General features: G+C 54.8%; 1 protein-coding gene across 1 annotated transcript; it reads left to right on the top strand.

Moving 5' to 3' along the window:
* Nucleotides 1-2,505: 2,505 nt before the first annotated feature.
* On the top strand, nt 2,506-3,584 carry LOC138102590 (serine/threonine-protein kinase pim-1-like). The gene is made up of 3 exons (XM_069000313.1): nt 2,506-2,577; nt 2,980-3,156; nt 3,481-3,584. Exons 2-3 carry the CDS (start codon nt 2,988-2,990, stop codon nt 3,582-3,584), a joined length of 273 nt encoding a protein of 90 aa, XP_068856414.1. The 5' UTR covers nt 2,506-2,577; nt 2,980-2,987.
* The last annotated feature ends 8,112 nt before the right edge of the window (nt 3,585-11,696 follow it).

Genomic DNA, 11,696 nt, shown 5'->3' with positions numbered 1-11,696 from the left:
CTGGAGAGCGCTGAGGTGGGCACAGGGCTGTGACGGCACAAAGGGGCTGGGCGCTGGCGAGAGGCAGGGCTGGGATGTCACCCGGCTGTCCTGGCCCACAGCACTGTGACATCACCGCGCAGTCGCTATGTAACACTGCCAGCACCTGCAGCTGCCAGTGCAGTCGCGATGGGACGCGCCGGAGCCATGTGTGACGGTGGCGTCCTGGTGATTGTGCTTGTCCTGCTGCTGGCCACTGTGGCTGTCTGGTGGGCCGTTGGCCACTGGCAACCACGGAGGCGGCAGGCACGGACATCGAAGAGGCGCAAGCGCCCGGGGGTGCAGCCCAGAGGCTCACGGAGGAAGCGAGGAGCCCCTGTGGCTCCCAGGTCCTCCAGGCCTCGGGTGACCCCTCGCAAGCGGCCACGTGCTCCCGCGAGCCCTCTGGACAGCCCCTGCAGCTGCGGCCCCTGCGTGGCAGTGGCCCAGGAGCTGCAGGAACTGATGCTGCTGCTCTGGGCTCGCAATGGGACATGGGTGCCGCTCTGCTCTGGGATGTGGCAGGCATTGTGGAAAGAACTGGAGGAGCTGGTGAAGCGAGGCCACCTGCCCTGCTGTGGCTCGTCCAGCTCCTCCAGGAGCCTCCATCCCTTCAAGAGGCCGCTCCCAGCAAGATTATCCATCCCTGGGAGAGCCTCAACCCTTGCAAGGACGGCACACCATGAGGGACCCACCATCCAGGCAAGAAGCTCAGGCTGTCAGAGATCCTCCATCCTGCCACGAGCCTCCGCTATCTCTGACAGCTTCTATCCCCCGCAGACGCTCAGTGAGACCTGTCAGCCTGCAGAAGGTGCAGAGCCTGTGGACAGGTCTCCCAGCTCCCTTGGACTCACGGACTTCAACAATACGGGCGCAACCCTGACAACTGACGTGGCCAGGGAAAGCCCAGAAGTCCAAGTGGGAGCCCAGCCCGATCCAGGGGAGCCTTCTCAGGAGCAGGTGGCGGAGCAGCAAGTGAGCTGGAGCCAGCAGTTGCCGGCCCACAGCTCCCAGGACGCTGTGCCGGCTGTGCCAGCTGGCAACAGCCCGTGCCTGGTGGCAGAGATGACCCTCAAGAGACCCAGGAGGTTCCTCCATCTCCAGGAAGCTGCTCCAAGACGGCCACCGACTACCAGGAAGGCCTTTCTGGTAGCAGGTGAGATCTTCTGAGGAGCTGTCTGAGGCTCCCTCGGGGCTCTTGAGGGGCATCCACAGGCCAGGCCAGGGCCCTTGAGAGCAGCAGAGTCTCTGGCTGTTTCCAGTGCTTCTGATGCCACGGCTTCAAAAAACCCCTCCCTGGTTTGCAGCTGCTCCTGACACCCCCCTGTGCGAGTCCTCGGGCTGTAGCCCCGGCAGTCCTCAACAGCAGAGTCCAGCCCACGACGCCGGGGACAGCGACGGTGACGCCCTGCCCCGCTGCCCTCCGGCTCCTGCAGCCGCCTCTGCGCGCTCCCCTGCCCCAGCTCTGCCGCTCCCCTGCCCGACGGCTGCAAGGCGGTGGCCGCTGCCCGGCGCGCAGCAGGAAGCAGGTCAGAGCAACGTGGCCCGCGGTGGCTCGGCTCGCTTTACTCGCGGGCACTTGGCCGGGGGGGCCCTGGGCGCAAGGCTGATGGCTCGGTCTCGGTCGCAGGGCAAAAGAAGAAGCTGCAGGAGCTGTACCAGCTGGGCCCTCAGCTGGGCAGCGGTGGCTTCGGCACCGTTTTCTCGGGCATCCGCCTCTCAGACGGGAGTCCGGTAAAGTGGCCGAGACGGCGGGGCGCGGGAGGAGGGCCAGGGGCGGGGCGGGGCAGGGCTTGAGCTCAGCCCCGTCTCTCGTGGGCTTGCAGGTGGCCATCAAACGCGTGGCCCGGGAGAGCGTCCTGCGGTGGTACGAGCTGGTGAGTGAGCGGGGCCACCGCGACAGAGCGGGGCGTGGCGGGCAGGGATAAGGCCGGGGCCCCAGGGCGGGAGGCGGCGCAGGGCGGGGGGAGCGGGCGTGGGCTCAGCGTGCGAGCCGGAGCATCGCGGGCCCGGGGATGCCAAACACTGGTGATGGGGCCGGGCAGGGGGGCACCCCCCAAGCATCCCCTGGGCGGGAGGAAGCCCAAGCACCAGGGAGGCTGCCCAAGGGGGCACTGGGGCATCCCAGGCACGAGGCAGCGGAGCCACAGGGCAGTATCAGGCCTGCTGGAGGCACTGTCTCCTCCTCACAGCCCGACGGCACCCGTGTTCCCATGGAGATCGTGCTCATGGAGAAGGTGGGCTCTGGCTGCCACAACATCATCCAGCTCCTCGACTGGTTTGAGCTGCCTGACAACTTCCTGCTGGTGATGGAGCGTCCGGAGCCATCGCAGGATCTCCTGGCCTTCCTGCTGGAGCAGGGGTTCCTGTGCGAGGAGATGGCGCGCTGGCTTTTCTGCCAGGTGCTGGAGGCCGTGCGGCACTGCACCGCCTGCGGCGTCCTGCACCGGGACATCAAGCCAGAGAATCTCCTCGTGGACCCGGAGAGCGGCGACCTGAAGCTCATCGACTTCGGTTGCGGCACCTTCCTCCAGGAGCAGGCCTTCACGCGATTTGCCGGTGAGCCCACAGGCCAGGCCCTGCTCCCAGTGCCAGGCACTGCACGGCCCCATTCCCTCCTGGGCTGTGGGCTGCGGCATTCAGCCGGCTGCCGGCTGCCCTTTGGCACGGGGCAGATGCTGTGCCCCAGGAGCCAGCTGCCAGCCCTGCCCACAGAGGGGGGCTGCCAAAGCCAGGCCCCGGCCGCTCGGCTTGGCAGGCCCGCAAGGGCTTGGGCTGCTCCGCTGGCCTTGTTTGCCTTGCAGAACGGTTTCTTGGCTTTGGCCAATTGGCTGGGGAACGCCCGGTGGCCTCGGGGGGAAGTTGTGGCCACCGGTGCAGCCCCTGCTTCCGCCAGGAGGCTGGCACCAGGCTCTGGAAGCCAGCAGCCTGCACCTGGACAGCGCCACCTGTCTCCCCTAGGAACACACATGTACAGCCCACCCGAGTGGATCTGCCTTGGCTGCTACCACGGCCATTCGGCAACCATCTGGTCCCTGGGTGTGCTGCTGTACGTCATGGTCTGCGGGAACATGCCCTTCCAGGAGGACCGTGACATCGTGTCGGGGCAGCTCTTCTTCTGGCAGCAGGTCTCTCCAGGTTGGTGTCTGGCCTCAAGAAGGCAGGCTTTGGCAGATGGCACCGCGCAGCCCAGCGTGGCCCTCACGCAGCTGCGCGGGAGGCCCATCTGCCCTCAAGAGCTGGCCGCAGGAGGCAGCCCGTGACGACGTGGTCGGTGTGGCCTGCTTGGCTGAAGGAGGTGGCGCGTGTCCTGCCGTGCCACTGTCCCGCAAAGGGCAGAGTCAGCCGGGAGGCTGGCACAGCTCTGAGCACACGCAGCATAGCCCGGGCCCTGGAGGCGCCGGGAGCAGCTGGGCAGGAGCCTTCTGCAAGTGACCGGCGCTTTCTGGTTTCTCTCCCCAGAGTGCCAACATCTGATCCGCTGGTGTTTGTCCAAGCACCCTGCGGACAGGCCAGCGCTGGAGGAGATCTTGCGCCACCCTTGGGTGCGGGGCAGGCGTCTTTGATGCCTTGCCAGAGCCTCTGCAGCACCCGATTACCGAGTCCCATGCAGGACTGAGGGCTCGAGAAATAAAACAACCACAAACCCATGCCGGGGTGTCAAGTCTGGTCCTGTTTAGCAACTTCAGCTAAAGAACCCTCTTGGGAAAAGGGGTAATCAGAGTGTTCTCTTCAGCCTTTGTCAAGCTTTTGATGCCTTTTCTCCAGGACGGTAGTTCTGTGTCTTCAAGCACAGGCTGTAGTACAGGCAGGAGGAGCTGTAACCAGCCTAGAAAGGTAACAGTGAAACAACAGCCGCCCTTTCAAACTGACGCGGCCACTTGGGTTCACCAGAAGTGATACCTGGGCTCATGTGTGCATTCCAAGGGCCAGCAGGCGGCAGGGACAGAGATGCTGCTCACCTGCCAAAGCTGTGAGAAGAAGCAGAAACGCCAAAACATCATTTCAGGTCAAGCCCTAATGAACTCTTGCTCTTTCTTCCCCTCACACTGGCAGCAGGCAAATGCAGCCCGGTCTGCCTGGATTTAGGGGACAGCAGCATCTAAAGGAGCTGTGCAGGGATGCACAGATGCTGAAAGAGACTCTACGGCAGATAGACACGCTCCAGCAGGCTCAGCCTCCCACACTGGGGCAGGGAAAGAGCATGAGGAGACCCCCGCTGCCGAGGAAGGAGCGGCAGAGAAAGTGATCCCTAGGGACTCCAAGGGAACCCCCCTGGTGTTACCAGCCTCTAACCCCATCTCACATTCGGGAGTTGTGTTATGTAACAGAGCAACTCTTGATAACTTTGTTGTACCATGTAGCCCAGAGCTTTAGAACACTGGGTGGAAGGAGTGGTATTTCTCCCCAGCTGCCTTCTGGAGACTTTGCTATGCCAACAAAGAATCCCTGAATGCTCATAGCACCTCCTGTCCAGCAAGGGAGGGAGACAAGGAAAAACAACCTCAAGTGGCCACAGACCTCCTCCTGCTTCTGCTGCATTTCACATTTTTCAGCCCCAGAAGTTCATCCATCTCTATTACCCTTTCTATTTGCTTCTACCCTTCCAGGAGATTTTTCTTTATAGCAGATGCTTTTCATGTTTAGAAACCACAGCATCCTCTGGGGGACAGGGAAACACTCCCACATACAGATGAGGGAATAGGCCCCTGAGAGGAGGCAGCTGCTTGAACAAGATCTAAAGCAGAAAGGGAATCCAGAGCATTTGTCTCTAGTTTTGTCTCTCTATTGAGCAGAACAGCACTAGATGATCTTCACTCACGTACAGTCATTTCTTACAACCTTATTGGCTCTAGCAGCCTCATAAAAGCAGTTCATCTGCAACATGTGTCCTGCTGCCCTTGCTACAGGGACAAGGTGTCTGTGGCTTCAAAGCTCTGATCAGCCTAGGCTCTTCTTTCCTGTCTATGCATTGTGCTGGGCTTCCTGCATGGTTTAAAGAAACCAGAGAGTTTGGGAAACTAGTTCTGGATGTACTGATACCAAACAGGTGCTGTGCTATAGTATGTGATAAATCAATGTGTGTGGCATTGAGCAGAAGCCAGGCAGAATCAGGGAGAGCTGAAAAGCTTCTAATTACATCTGAACTGCCTGTTCAAGGGATTCTGTGATTCAGTGGAAGCCTGGGAACCAGAGGAGAGGCCTGAAACTACAGAAACCAAATAATGAAACATCTCTTTTTCAGACAACTTGCAGGAGAGGGAAAGATGATGCAGGAGTTGGGATCCAGAGACTAAAGGGCACCTGCTCTGCCCCAGTGTTATCATCACTGCAGCTGCAGGATGTCTGGGGGTCCTTTGAGGCAGGTGAGGCTTGGGGGCACAGAGCTATACCATATAGCTATACCATAAAGCATTCATGCCAACAGCAGAGAAGGCAAAGAGACACAGGAGATGATGGGTTTTTCCTTGTAAGCCTGAGGAATTCACAGGAATTCCCATTTTCCCCAGCTTCCCTACAGTATCAGTGTTTAGACATCACCCTGCCTTAGAGGATCTTCAAAAATCTCCCTTTATAGTGAGCAGAGAAACTGGTATTTCTCTGTAAGTGGCCACGATCCCCCTTGGCAGTGCAGCTGTTACTGCAATTTTACTTTGGGGAAGTTAAACACCAGTCTCATCTCTAAAAGCATCCTCACTCACTTTACAAAGTGCCTCAGGAAGGGTAAAAAGAGGGGCTTTAACACAAGCACACACCCTCCTCAGCTGTGCTGTTAAATGCCAGGTTGCAGTCCAGAGACTTACCTTCTCCACTCAGAAAGGGAATTCTTTGGCTGATACTTCTATAGAGAGATCAATAAACTCACAAGTAAGGACTGTTTCTGTTATTGGCTCTGCGGTTGTGCTTTCCCCAATGGTGGCTTCACACAGCACGTAATCCTGCACCTCCTGCCTGCAAGAGACACTTGTCACCAGTGGCTGCTGGCATCCAGCAAATTGGCTCACCACCCACCACGGGCCCTATTCCTGCCCCAGAGTTATGGTCACTGCCCCCTTTTCTTCCAGCTTATTTATTCTGCACTCAATTGTCTCTAACACTGCACCCCAACAGCCACAAAAGGCACTTGGGAGACCCTCCCTCCCTTCTCACACAGCTTTTGTCTTACTCTGTGCATACCCCAGATAAACCACTTGGCACTTGTTTAATTCACTTTCTTCTTGGGCTCCTAGTCTAAGTGTAACTTATTTCTCTGTCTTTCCTTGCTGACTCAGCATGCAACACTGTTTGCCCAAAAGAGCAGTATTTCCTTCCACCCCTATTTTGGGATCAGCACTGGGTTTTGGTAGATGTGAAATCACGATAAAGCCGTAGCTGGCCTGATGGTGGCCAGCAAGGAAAGCAACTGGTGCTGCCATGGAAACGTGTGGCCTTAAGCCAGTTTCTTGAAGGCCCCTGCTCATTCCCTCAGGCAAATGTCAAGGGACTGTGGAACAAGCCCAGGGGAGGGGATCTGATGGTTCCCCAGGCTCAGCCCTTGGTGGGGACCTCACCTGCCGAACGCTGGAGAAGCCTTGCACCACCATGTGAGCTGACTCGTCTGGCTGCAGCTCCATTGACCGTGGCTGCAGCTGAAACAGGGGCTCTGGGAATCCTCTTCGTCCTTGGAGCTACTGACAGATGTGAGGCTCTGGCCCTCCTCCTCAGGTGGTCTGTAACATTCCATGGTCCAGTAGAGCCAATGGAAACGGTAGCCCCCGTTTGTGAATTTGAACCAACAAAAGCAGGGAATGAGGCTAGAAGAGAAGACAAGATGGAAAACAGTATGGGAGTAGCTATATTTCCCTGGTCATCAGATTGCTCCCAATGAACAATTTGAGGTGTTAATAGCTTGGAGACTGTCTTCATTTCCAGGTCTTAATGTGGACCAGAAACAGTGTCTGATAATCTGCCCTTCTGATGTCATCATTGCAAAGAAAAATATGTTTATAACGGCAATGTAGCATTTTCCAGGAGATGCTGACAGGACCTGGTGTTTTCCTCCAAAATGTTTGTTCTGGGGTGATTCATCCTGTTACTGTATTTTGCATTAATCTGCGCCCAAAACTATTACTCAATCTTTGAGATCCTGCACTTGGGGACCCTGTAGGGGGGGTACGACCGCCATCCTGAAGTCTGCAGCAACAAAACCCTCATTGACGAGGTGAAAGGTTTGTGTACTACAACGTAGCGCTGGGATCATGACAAATTCTATCAGTCTTGGACTTGGGTAGATATCCGCCCGCGTTCCAGTGCTCCGTAACACCTGTCTCTGTTCCAGAAAGTAGGCAAGAAAGATTTGAAAAAAAACCCAAACCAAACCACAACAGGGAAAGCTAAAAAGCTTAAACAGCTCAATCCTGCTCAAGTTATTTCTTTAGGGACAACTACCACTCTCCAGCTGAAATACTGGGCTTTTGGGGGAAAAAAAAAAGACACATTCACCTTTAGCGGGGGGGGGGGGGGTGGTTCCGAGCGCAGGGGAGCCGGCCAAAGTCACGATACGAACACCAATACTATTTGAGCATCGTGCTTCCTTTATTGTTTACTTACACTCACTTATATCTACAAAGCTTCACGCACTATTTCCACAGGACAGCCTCTAAGCAGCAGGGGAGCCGACCAGCATGTAACTTTTCCCAAGGCTGTTCAAGGCTGCCTGCTGCCAGGTGTCTTTCTGGCCTATCTGCAGCCTGAGGCCCCTTCAGGGGTGCTTCTGCAGCAGTCCTGGGTTGCCCCAACTCTCCTGGGCTATCATACGCCCCTGTTCCACAAGGAATCCCTATACATTCACCTCCAAATTAAAAAGGATTAAGGTAAGAGAAAGCTTCAAACTACAAATTATTGGCCCAAAGGTAAAAGCTTTTCAAGAAATCTGTAATTAAGACCAGGCTGACAGTTAAACAACTGGTTATTCTAGTGGGGAGAAACCCTCCTCTTTAAGGTAAGGAGCGTGATAGTTAAAAGCAACTGTTTTGTCAAACTTCAGGCTCCCTGCCACAGCCTGCACTGCCTGGCCCTCCTGTTGACTGACTTACATGCAGTGCCACACTGGCCTGTGGGATATGCCCAGCCCTTGCCCTGGAGGGATCTCTGCTGAGACAAGAGATTTTGCAATTGCCCAGCAGGACTCCCTGAAAAGGCAGCCACTTCTTGGTCATGGCGAGGAAAAGTGGACCCACAATCCTTTGGGAGACACTATGCAGATCTTTCTGTAACCCATTGGTCTGTCCCAGACCCTCTGTAACCCATTGGTCCCCTGCTGATCCCCTGTATCCCTATAAAAGGAAGCCCCCTGGCTCTGTGGGGGAGAGAGCTCGTCCCTGGCTTTCCCCTTCGCCAGAGGGAACCAACAATAAAGCTACCTCTGTGCGGAACCAGCCACACGGGCCTTCTCGTCTCTCTCTGGTCTGGTTTGGCCTGGAGGCTGCCCTGCAGAGCTGAGCTGAAGTCACGAGCTGACAATCACTAAAGAGCTGACAGCCCCTGCAAGGGCCCTCCTGCCAGCAGCTGAGGGAAGACACTGGGCCTCGGGACGGCGATCCCTTTCGGGACCATCTCTCCGGACCAGTCACCTCTTCCTGGGTCAGAGCCACGGACCCCACCACCAGCTGTAATACTGGCCCAGTGTGATGGTGCCATCCAGGGGATTTGGCATCATCATTTCCATATGTCTTAATATGTTTGGATCCTTGCAACTACTTTCCAAATGCCAGCTTTCCTTTCTTTTACAGAAAGCTCAAGGTTTCCAGAAATCTTCTGACATTCTCTTTTGTGCTCAGAGAGATGACATGACATTTTTAAACAGATGATTCCAAAGTTAATGGCATTTTAAAGATTAATTAACTAAAATTATCCTTGATTCCAGCTTAGATGAACTATATGCTGTGTCAGACACTGAGATTACCACCTATAAGGCATGAGCTGTGTATGCCACCAATCCCTTCTGTCCTTCTCCATACCAGCCTGTGCCTGTTTTCTCTGGAAGAATCCCTGTACGCTTTGCACCCTGCCAGGATGAGTTGCACAAAGGCACACGTCTCCCCTTGCACTCACCAGCAAGTTTCCTTCATCCCCGAACACGCCAATAAGGACACTGGTGTCATACTTGCCCAATTTTTGGGCTTCGATTGTAACTGGAATCTCTGCTATGCTGAAAGGCTGGACAATCCCACAGGGCTCGGAGCTGGAGTAGAACACAGGAGTATCTTCCTTGCGTTTCTAGAAGGGACAGAATCAAATGCAACTTCAGAGGGACCTCTGAAGAAACTTTAAAGTCCTTAACATCCACCACAATGGCAACTCACACACACTTCTAAAAATCCCCAGGAAAAAGGTGAAAGGCACAAACAAGATGCAAGAATTGTAGGTTTAGCATTCTCAGGGGGTCCTGCAAGGAGGCTGCCAGCACAGGCGTTGGTGTCTGTGAATGCAGCAGCTTTTCACAACCCTCTAAGATCTCCCACATCCCGAAGACTAGAACATGAACTGCTTCCTCAGGAGGTTAAACTGCACCCTAAAGTTTACATTCAGGTAGGATCTTGTTCTCAGCAGATCTTTAAGACTGAATAGAAACCAGCAAACCAAACCCTTTTTTTCCCCCAATAATCTCCTCAATAATATTGGAGAGGAGGAGGTGGATGCGATGCCAAACCTGGGCAATAAGCCCGTAGCAGCCAGGAATGTGGCTGTTATTCACAATGAGGAACTTCCTCTCGTACGGCTCCTTCAGATGGCACTCATCGTAGCACAGGATGTAGGGGCACGCTGTCAGCTTAGGAACGATGCATCTGGGGAAAGAGATGACCCCAAGGGAATCAGAGATACTGAGAATGGAGAACGTTTACCCCTGAAGGTTGTGAAATGGAGCGTAACACATTTGTCTCTGTCAAATCAACATTTAACAGCCCTACAGTGATAAATTGCCTTCAAAGTCTTCCCACTCAAACATGTCTTGTCAAGGAGGGGCAAACCCTGAAAGGCAGCACCCAGAGGCTGCCAAGTGCCCCAGGCAGAGCACTTGTCCCACAGCTGCCTCAGCCCCTCCTTTACCCAAGAAGGCTTGAAAGGACTCCTGTAACAGTCCCAGTGATCCATGAGCTCTGGGGGAGCCTTGCCAACAAGGACCAGTGCTCACCAAGGCTCAAAGAACACAAGACTACAGTGTCTCAGTAAAAAGAACTCCCTTCTCTCCCATGGCGCTGTTGCCCTGGCCTGAGAAGTCAGCTGGCTTGCCCCAGCCTTGGAGGGCACAAGCCACCACCTGCCCTACAGAGTGGGTGATCACCCTCTCCCACCTCCTACAGCTCCCTTGGTCCTTCACCCCACGGCTCTCTACACTGACTGTCCCCATTTGCACTTGCTTGACAAAACTGCTGCCCAGGCACTGACCAGACGGCTCTGCCTGGGAGAGGGAGCTGCATCCCTCTTGTCATTAAACTGATGTCCACAGCAGCATAGCAGGATGGAATTTGGCTGCAGCAAGAACAACTTCTGGGTTAAGCCTGAGAACAGTAAAGCTCAAAATGGGAAGCAGAGGGAAGGAGAAAAACTAGAGCTGACCTGCCACATTAAGGGCTGTTTTCCCTTCATAAGATCTTGCCCTCACCACCCTCGCTGTGAGCCACTTCCCCACTGGCAAGTGCCCTCATTAACAGAACCAGACCCTGACTCTCGGCAAGCTGCTCCCCAAACCAATGCTGCAGGGTGCTCACAACCCAGCACAACTCCACCTCTTGCAGGAAAAAGGAGAAGAGGCCCTCGGGAAATTTGTTCCACCTCAAGCACCAAAAACCAGGCCAATAAATTATACCATTCCTGTTCCTTTTAGAAAAAGGCCCAGGGTCATGCTGGGGTGGAAGCAGGGGTGCTTTTCACCACAGGCTGCTTTCTAAGTACTGCTGTTCTCATGTCCAGCTGGGCAGAACACAAGGTCATTAAGCAACACTTCTCCTTGGGAGCTGCAGCCAGCGAAGCCTGTGCATGGCAGTGTGCTGGGTGTTCCGGTTTGGCCAAATTTAGAAATATATCCTCTGAGAGAAGGCACAATCACCCCTCCCCCACCAGGGTCGGGAAAAAATAAATTTTCCTCGAAGGAAAGTGAAGGAGATAAAACTATTTATTTAACAAACACACGGGAAAGGAAAATAATGCTAAATAATAAAATCTTTTGCTGTGGAGGAAAAACCTGGGAAAGTGTTAGAGTCCTGCCTTTGGTCTCCTCGGAGCTGCGGCTTGGCCCAGGGCCAGGCCCTCTGTGCCCGGTGGAAAGTCCTCCCGATGTGCTCTGATGTTAAAGCAATCAAGCAGTCCAGTAGAAAAGGGAGAAAATCCGAAATTCCAGGGAAGGAAAAATTCAACTTCGGTCTCTCTCCGGAGAACAAAGCAGCTGAACAACTCGCCAAAAAAAAACTGCCTTGGGCGCAGCAAGCCGGGTGCTTCCTCCCTTCCCTGCTGCAGCTGGGAAACAAATTGCTATCTGTGTGTGACCTTGAACAAGCTGCAAACTGCTTTGAAAAAGTTTTGCTCAGTTTTTTTCCTTCCCTCTCTCAGGCTCAGTTTAGAGGCATAGAAAGGCACAGGAATTTATTTCGGGGCATAGGCAGCGATATGGGATACACATCATAAGGTCACCCCAAGGC

This window comes from Aphelocoma coerulescens, unplaced genomic scaffold (assembly GCF_041296385.1).
Source record: "Aphelocoma coerulescens isolate FSJ_1873_10779 unplaced genomic scaffold, UR_Acoe_1.0 HiC_scaffold_88, whole genome shotgun sequence".
In the NCBI taxonomy this organism is placed as follows: Eukaryota; Metazoa; Chordata; class Aves; order Passeriformes; family Corvidae; genus Aphelocoma; species Aphelocoma coerulescens.
This window is presented reverse-complemented; position numbering and strand designations above follow the sequence as displayed.